Source organism: Lepidochelys kempii, chromosome 19 (genome assembly GCF_965140285.1).
Source record: "Lepidochelys kempii isolate rLepKem1 chromosome 19, rLepKem1.hap1, whole genome shotgun sequence".
NCBI lineage: Eukaryota > Metazoa > Chordata > Testudines > Cheloniidae > Lepidochelys > Lepidochelys kempii.
In genome coordinates, this window is record NC_136398.1 from 8996181 (window position 1) to 9014531 (window position 18351).

The 18351-nt window shown below is 45.4% G+C and overlaps 2 protein-coding genes across 9 annotated transcripts; one reads left to right on the forward strand and one right to left on the reverse strand.

Moving 5' to 3' along the window:
• The first annotated feature begins 2967 nt into the window (after positions 1-2967).
• On the forward strand, positions 2968-7696 carry SYF2 (SYF2 pre-mRNA splicing factor). Of its 2 annotated transcripts, XM_073317519.1 has the most exons (7): positions 2968-3063; positions 3409-3519; positions 4517-4642; positions 5101-5218; positions 5362-5452; positions 5811-5909; positions 7145-7696. In XM_073317519.1, exons 1-7 carry the CDS (start codon positions 3028-3030, stop codon positions 7308-7310), a joined length of 747 nt encoding a protein of 248 aa, XP_073173620.1. In that variant the 5' UTR covers positions 2968-3027; the 3' UTR covers positions 7311-7696. The 2 variants fall into 2 exon arrangements, with proteins under 2 accessions (XP_073173620.1, XP_073173622.1); XM_073317521.1 differs by lacking the exon at positions 5362-5452.
• A 2069-nt stretch (positions 7697-9765) lies between these two features.
• Positions 9766-18203, reverse strand: RSRP1 (arginine and serine rich protein 1). Of its 7 annotated transcripts, none has more exons than XM_078849425.1 (7): positions 18115-18203; positions 15923-15951; positions 15844-15876; positions 13555-14178; positions 13022-13176; positions 11704-11787; positions 9766-11112 (listed from the first exon to the last, which is right to left on the reverse strand). In XM_078849425.1, the coding sequence occupies exons 4-7, from the start codon at positions 14078-14080 to the stop codon at positions 11065-11067; spliced, it is 813 nt and encodes a 270-aa protein (XP_078705551.1). In that variant the 5' UTR covers positions 14081-14178; positions 15844-15876; positions 15923-15951; positions 18115-18203; the 3' UTR covers positions 9766-11064. The 7 variants fall into 7 exon arrangements, 6 of the variants coding, with proteins under 6 accessions (XP_078705551.1, XP_078705550.1, XP_078705547.1 ...); XM_078849424.1 differs by having other exon boundaries at positions 15789-15876; positions 18115-18201; XM_078849421.1 differs by lacking the exon at positions 18115-18203 and adding an exon at positions 17778-18095.
• Between the last annotated feature and the right edge of the window lie 148 nt (positions 18204-18351).

Genomic DNA, 18351 nt, shown 5'->3' on the forward strand with positions numbered 1-18351 from the left:
GGCTAACTTGATGTGTGGCCTTGGGCTGGGCACTTTGGGCCAGATGTTCAAAGGTATTCAGGTGCCTAGTTGGATTTTCAAATCCACCTAAGGAGGGTAGATGCCTAATTCCTATTAGAACCAATGGGATTTAGGTGCTCAAACAGTTCTGTAAATCCCACTAGGTATCACTCTGCATCTTTAGGTGTCTAAATACCTTTGAAAAACTGGCCTTTCACCTACCTGTACCTGGACTTTCCCCACCTGTAAAGTGGAGATAAATACTATTGCTTGCTTCCCACACCAGCAAGTGCAGTAGGGGTTTAATGGAGTGGTTGTAAAGCACTATACCTAAGCAAAGTAGTATTGAAATGTATTTTTAAGCCTTCCCTGCTGTGAGGTGAGTTATTAAAACTCAGTTATTTTCCTAAGAGCTTAGCTGAGCTGTACATGATGGAGAGAAAAGTCTTCCCTGTCACACAACTTTTAACAAAATCCCAGTGACTGATCACTCCCCAGGGAGAGGTGGCTTTTTTAGATAGCTTTATGTGTTGCCTTGGGAATTTTTAAACAGAAACTTATTTCTCTGCTGAGCATTTCCCTCCTTTGGTTGGGTAATACTCGTTTGTTTTTGTAGGGTTACTCCTGAACGCTGGGCTGTACATGTTGGGCTTTTGTAGAGTTCTTTGTGAGCTGCATGCACTCATTGACTGGTGACTCTTTAGTATGCTGGACAGCACATGCTGATTTATTGGATTGCTGTTTGCAGGTGCTGGAGTTGGCATGCTGGCCTGTTAAGGGGTTGCCTTGGCTGCTGACCATGAATGCTTATCTAAAGATAAAGAGTAGCTAGGTATTAACTGGTTCCACTGGTTTGAAGCCCATGCGATTGTCTGCTGAGCATATCATGGGCATGGATCCTGCTGATACAGCACCGGGTTGCTGCTAGTCCTTAGGAAGGTGGAGCTGTTTGCACAAGCCATCTGATTTTGAAAAGCTTTTTGTATAGGTTTCTTTGGGGCAGAACCTTTCCTTAGAGGAGTTAATACATCTCTTTGGGGCTGTATTTTCAGAGTTAAAATATTGCCAGCACTTGGAGACTAACAAAAAGCAAACACTTCTAGAATAGCGGAGGTCAGGCCATTGTATAAAAAACAGCATTAAAAGCTGTTGGGAGTTTTTGTCATTTTCCCCCACTAGGGACTTGGAAAGTGGCTCTTTCCCCTAAGCACCACTACAGGGACCTAAAACAGCTGTTAAATAGTAATATAATTCTGTTGAAACCAGTGGGAAATTGAAGGATTTCTCTTTGCTTTCCAGGACCCAGCTTTGTCATCTTTCTACTGCCATGCCCCATCTTCTCCCTCCTTCACCCTGTACGTTGCCTTTAGGTTCCATTTCTCCCCTCCCTGATAAAGCTAATCTACAGATTGCAAATAAGCACTACAGTTCACAGTACTGTTGTAAGAACTAAGTATTGTTATAGCAACTATAAGAATCTGGAACAATTACTATGAATATTATAGTTTTTCACATGGGCCATTTATCTGTCTAGGTTCTTATCACTGTGCTGATCACTGTCATATCTAGGCTACCATTCTCTCCTCTCTAACTTTGTGCTGGTTATTCTCTGTTTTCTATAAACTTGCACAGTTCTCTAAGTTATTGACTACGTATCATAAAGTGTCTTGCATTTATGGGCCAGAGTCTCAGCTGCTATAAATGAATGAAGCTACCTTGATCTCCACCAGTTGAGGATCTGGCCCTATGTTTTTTAAGGATGTTTATATTTTAGAGGAGTTGCAAGCTGAACAAGCCAAAGTAACTATATCAACTGTTTCTTATGTTTACAGACTGGATGGGTCAGGCAGTATTTGTAATGAGATACAGATGCTTTCATCTGGAGGCTGCTGGTACAAAAGTAGGTACTATGTGGTGGCTATTTTGGGGGCAAGTCAATAGTTGTAATACATCAATTAGTCACTAATACCTGGTAGAGTACTGTCAAGGGGAAGCTTGCAGATGGATAGCCTTAAAAGCTACAGGACTTAAAGTCTCTTCAAAATATCAGGCAGGCAGTTATAAAGATGGATGCTTTCCTGGTACTATTGGAAATGACATTTTTATGGTTCAAAGTGGAATTCAATTCTATTCTAATAGTACTTTTTCATTAGGTCACTTAGGTTGTTTCAAGTCATTTGTCCTGGATAAAGCTTGCACAGAAGAGAAGGCTGGTCATCTTGTTTGTTTGTAAAGTGTTACCCAACTGTGCTTGTCTTGCATATTCAAGGCAGGCTGTCTGATAGGTATGTGCAGCCCTACATCCCATTTGCCATCTCCTACAGGGACCTGGCCGCAAGAAGAAACCCACTGATGAGATGCAAAAGTCACTGCTCCCAAAGAGGGAAGCAGGACCACAGGTGTGACGTGTCTAGGCACAATCAGCTGCCCACTGCGAGCAAGACTCCATCTCTAATGGGCTGAAGCAGGAATTGCCACGTTCTGACCCTGACTCTCCCATTCACTTGCTGTGCGGCCTTGGACAAGTCTCCCAGGCCCAAACTTCCAAGCGTGGCCTGCGGTTCTGATGGCCGCCGTTGAGGTGCGCCCAGCTTGAAAGGGCAGCGCAGGGCGCCATGGGATTGGATGGCCGTGGGTTTCCCCCGTACCTGTGGGGGGCTCTCCCTGGTTGGTCTGGGAGTTCCAGGGTCACCCCCTCCAACAGGGGACGGCTCTTCCAGCCACTATGAACGCAATGGGAGGGATTCTCCCCGGCCCCCCTGTCCCTAGGCTCTTTCCTGCTCTGCCCCCTCTTCTTCTCTGTGTGTTGTCCCCCCTTCCCACCCCATCCCCAGCTTCAGGACCTGCCCTTCTAGCCCCTGCCCCTGCTTCCTCCTGGCTGCAGAGGGCGCTCTGACCGAGGACAGGGGGCTCTAGAGTCTCACGCAGGCCGGGGCATCAACGTCACTTCCTCCGTGGGCCGGATGCGACTTGAGAAAGCCGGAAGTCAAGCAGGGACTGGCCGCTTGTATTGGCTACGCAGAGCGGATGGCGGCGGAGGGGGCTGCAGCCCCGCGCGGAGGGGTGAGGGGCCGGACAGCGCTTCCTAAGGGCGAGGGATCGAGAAGGCCGCTGGCGGGGGGGGCAGAGGGGAGGCGTCGCGCCTGGAGAGGGCGGATATCGCTGGGGATGGAGGCTCTGTGGGTCAGGGGCTGTATCGGGGGAATGAGTGGGATGGTGAGGGGTGGGGTAGGTATGGGATAGAGTATGGGGGTAGGTTGGAGGTCATGGTTGTGGGGGGGGGGGGGTGTGGAGGGAGACGGTGGAAGTGTCTCTCTAATACCTTGGTTCAAAACATTGTGCGCTCCAGCCATGCAGTCAAACCTCCCTTTTTAAAATAAAATCAGATAATTCGCGTTGACGTTCTAGGCCTCTTCTGCCAGCTCCGACGAAGAATCGGCGCCCACTGCAGCTGAGGAGCTGGCTGCCCAGAAGAGGGAGGAGAGGTTGAGGAAGTTCAGAGAGCTCCATATGAAAAGGGTAATACAGCCTGGGCTGCCAAACGGCCATGACGGTAGACCAGTCGTGCTCATAGCCGGGTTTTGTTTGCAGTTTGGGGTAACTGAGCCACAGGCTTCTTTTTGCAGCAATTATCTGAAGGTACCTTTAAAACCAAAACTGTAACAGGTCCTTAAAGTTCTAAATTAAAACTGGGGGTGGGATCCTAATCATCACCATGCAAAATTCCACAAACAAAAATAAATTCTAATATTTAATTCCTCTGAATTCTCACCTGGAAAATCATATACTGGGGGAGACAATAAGGTTTTTCTCAGGGTTAGACAAAAATGCTTTTATCGGAGAACCTAAAACAGTTTTACAAAATGTTCTGAACGTTCCTTTTCTGTGTGCCAAGAAGGTCAATGGGACACTTATCTTGTCACTCTCTGTTACACAAAATTCATGTGGGGGGGATGAAAGTAATGTCAAACTCCTCTAAAGTAACTGCATTAATTTAAATATCTTTAAATACCTTGTTTCAGAGTAGCAGCCGTGTTAGTCTGTATTCGCAAAAAGAAAAGGAGTACTTGTGGCACCTTAGAGACTAACAAATTTATTTGAGCATAAACTTTCGTGAGCTACAGCTCACTTCAGCGGATGCATCTGATGAAGTGAGCTGTAGCTCACGAAAGCTTAGGCTCAAATAAATTTGTTAGTCTCTAAGGTGCCATAAGTACTTCTTTTCTTTTTAAATACCTTGTAACTGATACTTGCAATGCCCCATAACCCAAGCCTGACCCCAGATGTACAGTACCTTCCCTCTTAACTTGTGTAAATTTGATTTTAAACATTAACTTTATTTTAAAAAATTAATCTGTTTTTAATAACTGATGCTTTTGTGGGGGGCAGGGGAATATGAGAACCTGCTGCTGCAAGTGGGTGGACTCAATTATTTAATAGGCTTCTTCTGCTTTCTAACTTTTATGATTGTATATTGCCATTTTCTGTGAGTTCAGTGACAAACTTTTCTTCCTAGAATGAAGCTCGCAAGCTAAATCACCAGGAAGTTGTGGAAGAAGATAAAAGACTTAAGTTGCCGGCAAACTGGGAGGCAAAAAAGGCTCGACTGGAATGGGAACTGAAAGTTGAGGAAAAGAAGAAGGTATAACACGTGTAAACGTTGATTGCAATCATAACCTTCCATTTTAGGACACTATCCTGCAAAGATTTTAACACTATGTGCTGTGAATAGTCGCATTGACTTCAGTACAACTACAAGTAGTGCATTACGTTAAGCATGAGCATAAATCTCTGCAGGATCCGGAGTTTAGTACCTCTGGGTAGGGACTGTCTCTTCTTGGATGTGTGTACAGTGCCTACCACAATAGGACTCTGATCCGAAATCAGGGCTTTTGAGAGCTACTGATATTGATATAGGTGTATATAAAAACTTTTTCAAATCATCAAGCATCAGACTGGGATCCTTGGTGAGATTGTCTAATATCAAATTTACAGTGTAAATAAAATTAGAAAAATATCTGTAATCTACTAAACTTGTTTAATTGTCTGCTGCTTTTTTGTTATGTTTTAAAATCTTAAGAATTGCTTGTATTTATATAGGAATGTGCTGCTAAAGGAGAAGATTATGACCGGGTGAAGTTGTTAGAAATCAGTGCTGAGGATGCAGAAAGATGGGAAAGGAAAAAGAAGAGAAAAAATCCGGATCTAGGATTTTCAGGTAAACAATTTAATTTTATTTATTTTTTCAGGGCTTGGGTAGCGGGATACAAATTTTTAATCTTTTTCTTTCATATGTTTTCACTAAAACTTGAGCCACACAGAAAAGGTCTTCTGTTAATTGCAGTCCATTTTATTCTAAAGATTATGCAGCTGCTCAGTTGCGCCAGTATCAGAGGTTAACTAAGCAGATCAAACCTGACATGGAAAAATATGAAAAGCTAAGAGAAGAAAAGTAAGTTTCTCTTTTTGGCAGACCCACGTTCTTTTTTTTAATGACATTACCTGTAAATATGAATTGTTTTGATGAACTAGTGTCTAAAATGGCTGAAAATTCTTTTCAATTCATGTAATTCAAACATATTTCATCTTATCTGTTCTTTTATGTGCATTGCAATACAAATGATCTTCTGTCAAGGTCCCATAACAGTCATATCCTGGGTGATGCTGTAGATGTGTAACTTGTAATATGCTAGTTCATGTTCTCTATCATGTCCCAGTTCTATTTTGATAAAACAGTTGTTACGTACAGAAAATCAGTAATTTGACAAATCAAAGTTTGTTTTTCTACTGTTTACCTCTTTCTCATTCAGCGGAGAAGAATTGTATCCAACAGCAAACAGTCTTCTTCATGGAACTCATGTACCATGTAAAGAAGGGGTTGATAGAATGGTTACAGATCTTGAAAAACAGTAAGTAATAAAATGGTCCTAATTATCTCAAACCATTGCATTCATAACACGTGGTGCTTTTACTATTTTGTTTGCTGTCGTGTGAGCATAACTTGTGGTGTCTGGTAACTTCTACATAAAGATGTGTATTTAAATATACAGTCAGTATAGCCTGCCCTATTTATGAATCTGTACACTAGTCTCTCTCTCCAGGATTTTTATGCTATTCTGTATGTATTAGGCATCTATTGTGCAGCAACACATTCTTCCATGCCTATTTTATTTTACATGTTGATTTTCATTAGGCACATCAGAAAGTATTTTGAAGCAAAATCCTGGCACCAGTCCGTAGCGATTTAGAAAATATTGGTGATGTCCAACAATCATGTTAGAAGACTAAAAAGATAGTGGAATGCCTTGGTATATTTATCCTAACGTACATTTGTTAAATCATAATTAGTAGTCTTGCTTTAACTGTTCATGATGAATATAATGGGCATGGTCACTGGACATCAGATTCTAATAAAATGTAATGAAAATGTGTTTTCTCATCCTAATGGGAACAAAAAATAGTGCTATTCCCCATCAACTTTTCTTCTCCTGTCATCTCTTAAGCATAGAAAAAAGCAGTATCCCCACTTATTTCCTTTAAAACTACAGCAACTTTAATATTCTCTGACCAAGTACCTAAAATTCATCTGAAGATACCCTCTAAAATAGGAAAAAATTGTGTTTTCACTTAATTATTCATTTTCTTGTGAGATTGACTAAAGTGTAGGCACTCTCCTCTTCATTTCACTTTAAGAACTACAATTTAAGCCTTAATTTTTTTCTGAGTACTTATGCTTTGATTTCACATTTTGTGTGGGTATATAGCCTTCCAAGTGTAAAAATTCAAGGATAGGATATTCATGGCCCAATTCTGTTAGGTGCTTTAATGCCATCAACAATAGGAGTTGAGGGTGTTCAGCATCCTGCAGGATTAGGACCCAAAGGGGAAAAATTACATTTACAGGCGTAAGCAACATCTAACCCCCTTTCTGCTATTAACTGGCAGTTTCCAGTGGGAGCAAAACAGGCAAGTAATACAAATACCAATCATTTTCACAGAGGAAATACATCCAGCGGTGTATGTAATTTCCACTTAGTTTTAATAGCGATGACTTTTACTGTAGATATAGGAGTGTATTCATTCTAAGAACTAAAAGTTGTTTATACATCAGGGGTCTGAAAATGTTAATGTAATTCTCTTATAGAATTGAAAAACGTGAAAAATACAGTCGGCGACGTGCTTATAATGATGATGCGGATATTGATTACATTAATGAGAGAAATGCCAAATTCAATAAGAAGGCGGAAAGGTTCTATGGGAAATATACAGCAGAAATTAAACAGAACTTGGAGAGAGGAACAGCTGTCTAAACTTTCACATCCCAAGAGAGGCACAGTTCTACAAAGAAATTGTTCAGTATAAGCTTGGCATATTTTGCAGAAAGGCCTAAAAACTGTATCAACATGCTAATTGTGCAAATATAAACTTTGCCAGAGACTTTTAATACTAAAATGACAACTTGGGGAAGAGACTTTTTTTTAAAATCCAATAGTGGGTATTGCATAAATGTTTGAATGATAGTAGCTATCATAGCTGTACATAGCTTGCCCTTCCAAAGGTGGCTGGTTTGTGTCAATTTAGCAAACCTCAAAGGGGTTGTTACTCAGATCATACCCTGCAGTTACAGAAATGCAGTTTTTGTTTTGATTGATTTTGTAAGTGGTTGTGACCATTAAAAAAAATGAACTAAACGGAACTCCATGCCTGACATGTTTGGTGTTTCTTCCATGCTAATGTGTAGGATCCTTCAAGGTCAAACTTAACCCATAGTTTCTCTTTTTTTTTTTTTTGGGGGGGGGGGGGGAGAGGGCAGGAGAGAGTAAAAATCAGATTGAGATATCCTTAGTGTGTAGCAAATATGTAACCTTGGATTTTGCTAGTCTTTTATGCAATTAAAATTGAGATGTTCCCAGTTTTCCTATGTTGCATAAGGGCAAAAATACTGCCTCCCTTAAGCTCATTAGAATTGTATCTTCTCCCCTACCATGCTAGGATTAAAATGAGCAGGTGCTGTGTATATAAAAAAGCTCTTCAGCTAGACCTAAACCTATACCAGCTCTGCAGGCTGCCAAAGCAGCAAGACTTCACATCCTCATGGGGGAGGTGGCTGTTTCTTTTGACTTGTTGGCTCAACAGAAGCAGAACTTGTCTTTTTCCCCTTGGAAAGGGTTTGATGATGGGAGGGGAGGGTGGCTCTGGACGTAAGACCGTGTGTGCTCTGCAACAAGATATTGGAAATCTATGCTACTTGACATAGTGGCTGTTTCAGACAGAAAATTCATTTTTAAGTTTGTATTGTATGAAAGCAATTGTACAGTAATACTTTTGTTTCAACCATGCTGCAGGTTTAACTGTATTTCAGGCCTGTCTCAGGTGGTCTAAACTGAGATACTGCTGATTTACACTCACTGTTGTGGAACTGGACTTTGTTTCCACAAGCTGCATCATTGCTCTACTGCTGCTGTATAGTAGCATGTTTATAACAATCAGCCCACCCTGACAGCCCTTTTTTCCACCCTTTGTTTCTTTTCACTATTCTAGAGTGGTTGTCAAAAGCTGCTGACCAGTAAGTTTCCACCTGAGAAGGAAGAACCCTTAAAACTTGATGGTGACAGAATGTACACCTAGACACCAGGAGCCTCTGTTTAAGTGTTGCTCTTGAGGTCTCATCGCTTCTTTTGGCAGCGAGAGCAGGCCCTGGGTACATCTACACCATGCTGCAGCATGGCCATGAGCCAAGTTCAGACAGCCAGTTGCTTTTGATTGGACTCTAAAAGGTTTACTTATTGGTGGATTTTTTTGTTTCTCTCGTGTTTGGACCTTGACAAAAAATAGACTACCCCTGGTCTAAGGGGTGTGACTAGCAGTGTTCCCCAAACTGCTGCACTAAATCACCCTGCACAAACAATGGCGGTATGAATTTAAAGGTCCCTTTAAGTTCACATCTTGAGTGCTCACAGGGGGAATTACAGTTCAGCACTTTAGTGAGCACTAGAGTGTGGCTTAACAGCTGTATGAAGAACACTGCTCACCAGTACCATGCTGAAATCCCCCTGTGGACACTAAAGATGTGAACTTTAAAAGTTGCCCCTGTGCAAACAATACAGACATGGTTACAGTGCAGCACTTTAGGGAGCACTACTACTCACACCCCTTTAGCTAGTGCTACAGTGTGGCCTAAACATGCTTTTTTTATTATTATTAAATGAATTACTAGTTTTGCCTTCAGAGCAGTAGGTAAGCTGAACACCAAGTGAACCTGCTTTTTGCCATTCACCTTACTACTTCACTTGTTTTAAAAAGCCAGACTGGAGGCCAAAAGGAATCATCACCTAGTCTAACCTAGAAAATATTACAGCCTGTATTAAGTTGTAATACTTTAAAGCAATGACTGATTTTGCCATTGTTCTACATTATGAATTGCTTTTATTTCTGTGGCTTCCACGGGTGGGAGGTACACTAGAGCTGCTCCTCCTACACCGTATGTAGAAGTTAAGTATTCTTTCTTCTGGCTACTCATTGTAGAATGTGAGTGAAGGCATATTGTTTTGTTCCAAGATATTTCTTCCCCCAACCAAGACAACAGCAGTGGGATATTTCTCCTTGTAGAACACTAGTCTTTCCATAGCCTAAGCATTGGTCAGCCAAGGGAAAAGCAACAGACGACCGCTTGTTTGCACTGCCTAGATAAAGCAACAGCTACTATTAGGGTAGGGAAAGAGTACATGTTAAACTGTAAAAAAAAAAAAAAATTCTACACCAAAGTTATTCAGTACAAGTTTTATTGTGCAAACCATTTACATGAATTCCAGTTTAGTAAGTCTCCCCCACCAAAACAATCCCAGTTATGAAATACCCATAAGCTCTAAGAAATATATTACTTAATCACACACTTATCTTCAAGCAGTGGAAATTGAGAACTGCTGAGGGGCATAACGTGAAGTTACTGTACACTTTATACATCAATGTTTCAAGTGTCAAGCTGGCATGTGTAGATCACTGGTATAGGACCAGGACTGGAAACAAATTAGGATAACGTAAACTTCTTAACTATCCTCACTGCTTTGAAGTCCAGGGGATCTGAGCAAGTTTTATGATTACCATTTTAGATTTTAGTGGTGGTGATTTAGTTCAAGGCCTGTTTTAAATACATCACCAACAAGAAGAACTGCGCTTAATTTAAGTGTCAGAATTTAAGAAGACCAAATAGAAAGCAACATATAGTAGAACTCTGTTTCCTTAAGATTAGCATGCATGACTGAGCCATAATTGAGCAAGGATTCCTGCATGGCAATCATACAATCATACTGCAAACATCTGCACAGAGGTTTAAGAAAGCCTATTTCAGAGAATCACTCAGATTAGGATAAGCATTTAACATTTTCAACTTGAAATCAAGTTGCTCCAACATCTGAAGTCTATTGTTAGCATCTGATTGTTTCATATTTGTTCTTTAGTACTTCATCATTCACTTACAGCTAAATGTGCCAGTTTACACCTACAGGCTCAGACTAGAAGCCAAGAGGACAACTTCACAGTTCAACTGAATTATTACATAGGGCCTTAAAGAACTTGCTACCATAGTTCAACTATTTGAAACAAGTACAAAACAGGTTTTAAACAAATCAATGCATTACAAATGTTCAGACCAGTGGCTGCTAAAGTAACACTGAGAAAAAGTTACCCACCTGTAATTTCTACTCCATTATAGTGACACACAAAAGCATTTACAAATATATACCTAAGATTCCCACTTGTAGTTTCTGGGCCATTGTGCTGTATTTTCATATCTGGAAAAGAAATCTAACAGGTCAGAATTAACATCTTTAAATACTTATTTACAAAAATACTCAACCTGATAAGAGGATTTCAGACCTCACTGAAGTAAGTAATGCATAATGCCAATAGTTCACAGCACAGTAAGTGAAAGGTGCTAGCGTGCTCGGAAGGGTGCACTTTTAAGTGAAAAGTTAAAAAATAAGCTGTTTTCCTCCTTCATAGGAGCCAATTGCCCATAAGGATTTCTCTTTGTATCTTCTTTTCCCCAAGGATACTGCTGTCTCTTTAACAGAGACTTGCTGGTTTCTGGAGTATTGGCTTTGCCATTGTGTCCTGGAAAAAGAATTTACTTTTTTTAAAGAATGAAATATGAGAAGTGTCCACAATTTTTACCTACAGCTTTAAAAAAACCAAGACGACACTATCTGTAGTTTATGAAAGCCAGATTTTTTAGAATGAATTCAGGAACACTGGAATCAGTACACACAGTTAAAGAAATTAGAAATAAAAAGCTTCACTGAAAGCTTGCATTTTTAATTTTAAATTGCCATAGCACAACTTTGTATTTATGAAGATGAGAATGATGCTTGCTACATAATCCAGATTTAAAGCCAAACTTGCTTTTCATTAACTTCTGATTACCTGAGTGACCAGCCGTACACATTGGAAGATCCACAACACTACAGCTCCCAAATCTATTGCTTACTTTTAAGTGCTCTTGCCTCCAGAGAGCCTAAACTCAGTGACTATATATCCCTACACTGCACATTTCTCTTGAATTAACTAACTATATTATACATGGAGGACTATTAAAGAGGGCAGTAAATTGAACCCAATTTAATTCCAAGGTTAGGTAGAATATACTACAAATGTGAAAGAATAAGTTGGAAATCAATATTTCCTATCTTAGAAATGTACACTTACATTAGGGCTGAAAGATAAGCCTTTCACTGCAGGAGATCCCTCAGTTCCACTTTTGGTTAAGTCTTCTGTTAGTCTTCTGGATTGCTACAGGAGAAGGCGCACAGTTTAAACAGGTTCTCACATTCCATGTGAATTAAGGAAACTCACTTGAGTATGTGAATATTCTAGTGTAAGTTTTGCCTCAACTATTTAGATCAATAGTGGCTTTAAACTGTAAAGTATAGAATGCACATACAGATCAGTGTTGAAAACTCAAATTGACAATTATATTGACAGAAATACTAAACATTTCCCAATGTACAACCTTATATCCATGCCCATGTTTTAGCTTTAACTAGGGAATTTATTGTAAGCATGGACTTCATAAAGTGAAATGGAACGTTACAGCCAGTTGTATATAAACTCTGCATATCCACCCTGCAGAGCTTTGGAGAAGGACAATAAACTTATCTGCAAATGATGCAGGCCTCTTCTTCTGTAATCTCTCAACATCTGGAATATATTACATACATTATGAAAGGGACACCTGTGCCATTTATTTAGTTGTCCAAGAAACCCTTACTAAGTTTACTTTCTTTAATTTTGAAATACAAGTTTGGTATAAGCTATTGCTATGTAGTTACTATTGTAGGTGTGCATCTGACCAGATGTAACAAACATTAAACAGATTTCTAGTGCAAAACGAATTTGATAACCTGATTAAGTTCTCTCTTTTCCCTCCCCTAATTCACAGAAGCTAGAGCCCACAAGTTCCTTAATTACCACCAGATTTTCTTCATCAATGTCTGGAGACCATATTCATGATTTCTATAAGACAGAAATACAGCATGTAAAATGCATTTGGGGTCCGGGCATGGAATTTCTGGGAACAATTTGATGCATATGAAAAGACTATATGACAGTTATCAAGCAGAGTTTAATCTTTACAAAAGCCTATTAAATAGGCTATGGCAAATAAGAGCCTAATTGTTTTCGGGCAAAACACACATCAGCCAACGTAACTGGCACTTCCCTACTAGGCTTGGAAATTCTCTCTCCTTCCTAACATACGACTAGTGGAAAGTCTGTAGGCAAATCAGGAGAGCAACCAACTAAGATTCCAAGGTATTCTTCCAGCTTTAGCAGATCGAGAAAGGTTTTTGGCATTTTGATAAGTTTAAAAACTTGGATGTTTTGTTTCATAATAAAATTAGTATACAAAAATTTAAAGATACTTCGCAATGAGAAATTAAGGCTAGCACAGCTTTTCATGCATCAGTAGTGTAGTTCTGAAAAAAGTTTACCTTTAAAAATCAAGATTACTCCCGTTCATAATTACCTCAGTGGACTCAGCAGAATCTTCACTTCCGCATTTTCCACCATTTGTCTCTTTGGATAGGCTGTAGACTCTCAAGCTAGCTGGCAAGACTATGTTATCTGTTCCCAGGGCTTTTGCAGCATTAGCCTTTGCAATTTCTAAGAGTTCCCTCTTCTCTACATAAAAAAGAAGAAACATCTTCTGTATGGGTAATCATGGCGTACTGACTAACCCAAAAATATAAACCCTGAGTCCAGTGCAAAGTGAGTATACCTTGGAAAAACTATGTTCCCAAACTAGTTTAAATTTATGGAGATACCACCCACTTTAAATTGTAGTTTATAAAATTGGCAATTCCAAAATGAACATAAAACAGGGATAAGCAATCCAAATCAGATTTCAGTTGAAGTTTAGGACAGAACTACACCCCCAAGTTTTAAAATTCTCTATAAATCTAGCAATAGGAAAAGTCTACAAATAAGTCAGTCTTGAGTTCTATTCCTTCCCACCCATGTTCCAAAGCAGATATGCTGCTACTCACAGAATGCAAATACCTTTTTCACTTAAGCGCAGAGGTGTTCCGCTTCGAGATCTTGTTCGTGATCTGCTTCTCCAACTTCTGTAAGCCTCAGGATATATGGTTCTCCCAAATCCATAGTATCTTCGTCCTCTTGATCGTGATCTGCTTCTTGAAAAAGCTCTTCTATAATATGGTCTTCCATGAGACCGGGACCTGCTGCGTGATCTATACCTTGGAGGAGAACGGTAGCATCTCCTGTAGGTTCTAGGATGGTACCTTCCTCTGTATTGAAGGCTGCGTGATCTTGATCGACTTCTGGAATACGATCTTGAGTATCTTCTACACCTTCTGGAAACATTTCTACTAGCTCGTGATATTGATCTGCTTCGAGACCTGCTCCAACTCCTTGAGGAAGCTGAAGTGCTTGAACTAGATTGTGAACTACAAGATGATCTGCTAGATGATTTTAAAGATGATCTGCCCTGACTAGTTTTGGACTTTGAGCGAGAATCTCTCTCTTTTGGTGAGCTTAGAGTTAAATCATCCATGTAATTTGTCATATCCTCTGTCTTTTTGTTTGCCTGCCGTTTTTCTGTGAGAGTGCCTTTGGAGATTGTATCTGTTTTGACTGATGTTCTAGAACATCCAGTCTCGGTTCCTGTTCAGAAAAAAAAAAACTGATTTAAGATTTATTCTTTGCTAACACAAACCAAGGCCAACTTGAAACTTGTGTCCACTATATTCACAAAACTAAGAATAACTACAAGTGAAAAGTTCAAGAGCTATTTTGCAGTTTTACCTTCTGCCCTAGACAGTTTAATCTACTGCTTCAGCTTTCTCCCTTTAGTTAATTTCTTCCTAGCTTTATCACACATACTTCTCATAAATTAATAGTTTCAGAATGCGGCCAAAGTCTCTCTCAAAAGCACACTGCTAATATGCAGATATATTTGCTCATGCAGACAATTACATGGCATTAAGGTTAATGAAGTGCAGATTTTCATTGTATGACTTGTGCAGATGTTCCAACAAACTATTTTCAGTTTACAGGGGACCATTTTAAACTAAAGAAAAGCATTTCTGTTGCAAAATAGCCATTTCCTCAAAGAAAGTTGACTACAGTGAATTGTACTGCCATGAATGTAATGCCCGTGAACAGATCAATTTGTATGCAAATACCAGAAATTTTATAGTATTTGTAATTTTAAAATACTAAATATGAATGGCTAAGATGGCTGCCATTATATACCAGCAGCCATTTTAGTTCTACAGGTTTCAGAGTAGCAGCCGTGTTAGCGTGTATCCGCAAAAAGAAAAGGAGTACTTGTGGCACCTTAGAGACTAACACATTTATTTGAGCATAAGCTTTCATGAGCGACAGCTCACTTCATTGGATGCATTTAGTGAAAAATACAGTGGGGAGATTTATATACACAGAGAATGTGAAACAATGGGTGTTATCATACACACTGTAAGGAGAGGTGATCACTTAAGATGAGTTAATACCAGCGGCGGGGGGGAGGGAGACGACGGACTTTTTGTAGTGGTAATCAAGGTGGGCTATTTCCAGCAGTTGACAAGAACTTCGGGGGGGGGGGGGGGGATAAACATGGGTAAATAGTTTTACTTTGTGTAATGACCCATCCACTCCCAGTCTCTATTCATCTCTAGAGTTATTAAAATGGTACTGCATTCTAGGGAATAAATACTTCTCTATCTCCACCTTTCACATCCCCTCTTGGCTTTGCTGTGACTGTGCCACCGTCTTCTGATTAAAGGAACTCCATTCAAGCCTGGCATTTGCATTTAGTGTTCACTGAATACATAAAGTTATCCAACAAATCTTCAGACTTTCTCAGACACACTACTGATAAGCATGAAACCTTTAATGTCAATTACATTTATTTCCTTTACTATTAATATACAGATGAAAAATTCAGTTGGCATATCCCACCTTATCTTTAAATAAATGCCAAGCTCACAAGTTCCAAAACAGCGCACACCTAAAACAGGAAGCCGAGCAATGACAGCTAAGCTCACTGTGCTGTCTACAGAGAACGGCATATCTCCAAGTACCAACAAATCTTCAGCGTTGTACAAAACACAGGCTCAGTCCACCGGCCAGGAAAGCTGACCTACTCCACTGCTGGACTTGGGTGCATCCATTGGCAGGGAGCAAGGTACCAGCGCTGTCCCAAACTGGGCACAGTCACTGTCGGACGCTGGGGCGCAGAAAACAAAGGCATTAGGGACCCGGAACAAGCCTACCTAACTGCGAGATGAAAGGAGAGGATTTCCTGAAGACGAGGTCATAGGCACTTACCGTTGGGGGCCGCAGGACGCCCCTGCTGCTCCTGCTCCTGTGGACACCACCTGGGGGCTCCTGTGGGACACCACCTGGGGGCTCCTGTGGGACACCACCTGGGGGCTCCTGTGGGACACACCTGGGGGGCTCCTGCAAGAGACGCGAGCGTCAGCCAACACACGAACAATCGCCGCCCCCCCCCCCCCCCCGCGCGAGCCGACCCCTCCTTCCCCCGTCTCGTCGCCTCCCCCCCCCCCCCCCCGGCGCGAGCCGACCCCCTCCTTCCCCCGTCTCGTCGCCTCCCCCCCCCCCCCCCCCCCCCCAGCGCGAGCCGACCCCCTCCTTCCCCCGTCTCGTCGCCTCCCCCCCCCCCCCCCCCCGCGCGAGCCGACCCCTCCTTCCCCCCCGTCGTCGCCCTCCCCCCCCCCCCCCCGCCGGCGCGACCCCCCCCCGGCGCGAGCCGACCCCCTCCTTCCCCCGTCTCGTCGCCTCCCCCCCCCCCCCCCCCGGCGCGAGCCGACCCCTCCTTCCCCCGTCTCGTCGCCTTCCCCCCCCCCCCCCCCCGGCGCGAGCCGACCCCCTCCTTCCCCCGTCTCGTCGCCTCCCCCCCCCCCCGCGCGAGCCGACCCCCTCCTTCCCCCGTCTCGTCCCTCGCCTCCCCCCCCCCCCGCGCGAGCCGACCCCCTCCTTCCCCCGTCTCGTCGCCTCCCCCCCCCCCCCCCCGGGCGCGAGCCGACCCCTCCTTCCCCCCGTCTCGTCGCCCGTCCCCCCCCCCCCCCCGGCGCGAGCCGACCCCTCCTTCCCCCGTCTCGTCGCCTTCCCCCCCCCCCCCGCGCGACCGACCCCTCCTTCCCCCGTCTCGTCGCCTCCCCCCCCCCCCCCCGGCGCGAGCCGACCCCTCCTTCCCCCGTCTCGTCGCCTCCCCCCCCCCCCCCCCGGCGCGAGCCGACCCCCTCCTTTCCCCCGTCTCGTCGCCTCCCCCCCCCCCCCCCCCCGGCGCGAGCCGACCCCTCCTCTTCCCCGTCTCGCTCGTCGCCTTCCCCCCCCCCCCCCCGGCGCGAGCCGACCCCTCCTTCCCCCGTCTCGTCGCCTCCCCCCCCCCCCCCCCGGCGCGAGCCCGACCCCTCCTTCCCCCGTCTCGTCGCCTCCCCCCCCCCCCCCCCCCGGCGCGAGCCGACCCCTCCTTCCCCGTCTCGTCGCCTCCCCCCCCCCCCCCCGGCGCGAGCCGACCCCTCCTTCCCCCGTCTCGTCGCCTCCCCCCCCGCGCGAGCCGACCCCCCCCCCGGCGCGAGCCGACCCCTCCTTCCCCCGTCTCGTCGCCCCCCCCCCCCCCCCGGCGCGAGCCGACCCCTCCTTCCCCGGTCTCGTCGCCTTCCCCCCCCCCGCGCGAGCCGACCCTCCTTCCCCCGTCTCGTCGCCTCCCCCCCCCCCCCGGCGCGAGCCGACCCCTCCTTCCCCCCGTCTCGTCGCTCCCCCCCCCCCCCGGCGCGAGCCGACCCCTCCTTCCCCCGTCTCGTCGCCTCCCCCCCCCCCCCCGGCGCGAGCCGACCCCTCCTTCCCCCGTCTCGTCGCCTCCCCCCCCCCCCGGCGCGAGCCGACCCCTCCTTCCCCCGTCTCGTCGGCCTCCCCCCCCCCCCCGGCGCGAGCCGACCCCTCCTTCCCCCGTCTCGTCGCCTCCCCCCCCCCCCCGGCGCGAGCCGACCCCCCCCGGCGCGAGCCGACCCCTCCTTCCCCCGTCTCGTCGCCCCCCCCCCCCCCCCGGCGCGAGCCGACCCCTCCTTCCCCCGTCTCGTCGCCCCCCCCCCCCCGGCGCGAGCCGACCCCTCCTTCCCCCGTCTCGTCGCCCCCCCGGCGCGAGCCGACCCCTCCTTCCACCACCACACCCGCCGTCCCCCATCACCACACCCCGGCATGAAAATCCCTTAGAGCCCCCTCCCCCCGCGGCAACGCACCGTCTCCAGTTGGCCGGGTCTCCCGCACACGGACCCTGGGCCTGTGGCGGCGCCTGGGGAGACAGCCCTGTTCCATGGGTCACCGCCATAGCGGGGGGCAGAGAGGTCGCCGGACCGGCACAGCAGCCACCGAGCCGCCTCCCCCACAGCGAGAGCTGGGCACCCGAACGGCTGTTAGCGCCGCGGCTTCCCCTCGCGGGGGGGGGGGGGCAGGAGCGCAAGCCCGATCCGCTCGCGGCCGCCTCGCGACTCGGACAGAGCGCGAGCGAGCCGCTCGGGACCAGCCAGCGCGCGCGCGCGCACTCACTCCAACCGCAACTACCAGACTAAGCCGCACCGAGAACGTTCGAGAGCCGCCGCCAGCCGGTTATGCAACCTGGAGAGTAGCGTGCACGCGCGGGCGGGACGAGACCTTTCTCCCCCACCCAGGCCAGAAGAACCTGAAGCCCATGCGCCAACTAGAAACGCCCGCGCATTGAAAGGGCGGCCCCCGCGACCCTTCTACCATGCCCTGGGGGCGCATGCGCAAGAAACATCTTCCCTTCTCGTTGCTAGTTTTTACAGCGCATGCGCT

Coding starts and splice junctions, on each gene's coding strand:
- SYF2 (XM_073317519.1), top strand. CDS start 3,028: ATGGCGGCGGAGGGGGCTGCAGCCCCGCGCGGAGGG. Junction 3,064..3,408: donor CTGCAGCCCCGCGCGGAGGG/GTGAGGGGCCGG, acceptor TTGACGTTCTAG/GCCTCTTCTGCCAGCTCCGA. Junction 5,219..5,361: donor TCCGGATCTAGGATTTTCAG/GTAAACAATTTA, acceptor TTTATTCTAAAG/ATTATGCAGCTGCTCAGTTG.
- RSRP1 (XM_078849420.1), bottom strand. CDS start 17,853: ATGGAACAGGGCTGTCTCCCCAGGCGCCGCCACAGGCCCAGGGTCCGT. Junction 14,179..15,788: donor TCCTTTCATCTCGCAGTTAG/GTAGGCTTGTTC, acceptor TTTTCTGAACAG/GAACCGAGACTGGATGTTCT. Junction 11,113..11,703: donor GCTTATCTTTCAGCCCTAAT/GTAAGTGTACAT, acceptor TTCTTTTTCCAG/GACACAATGGCAAAGCCAAT.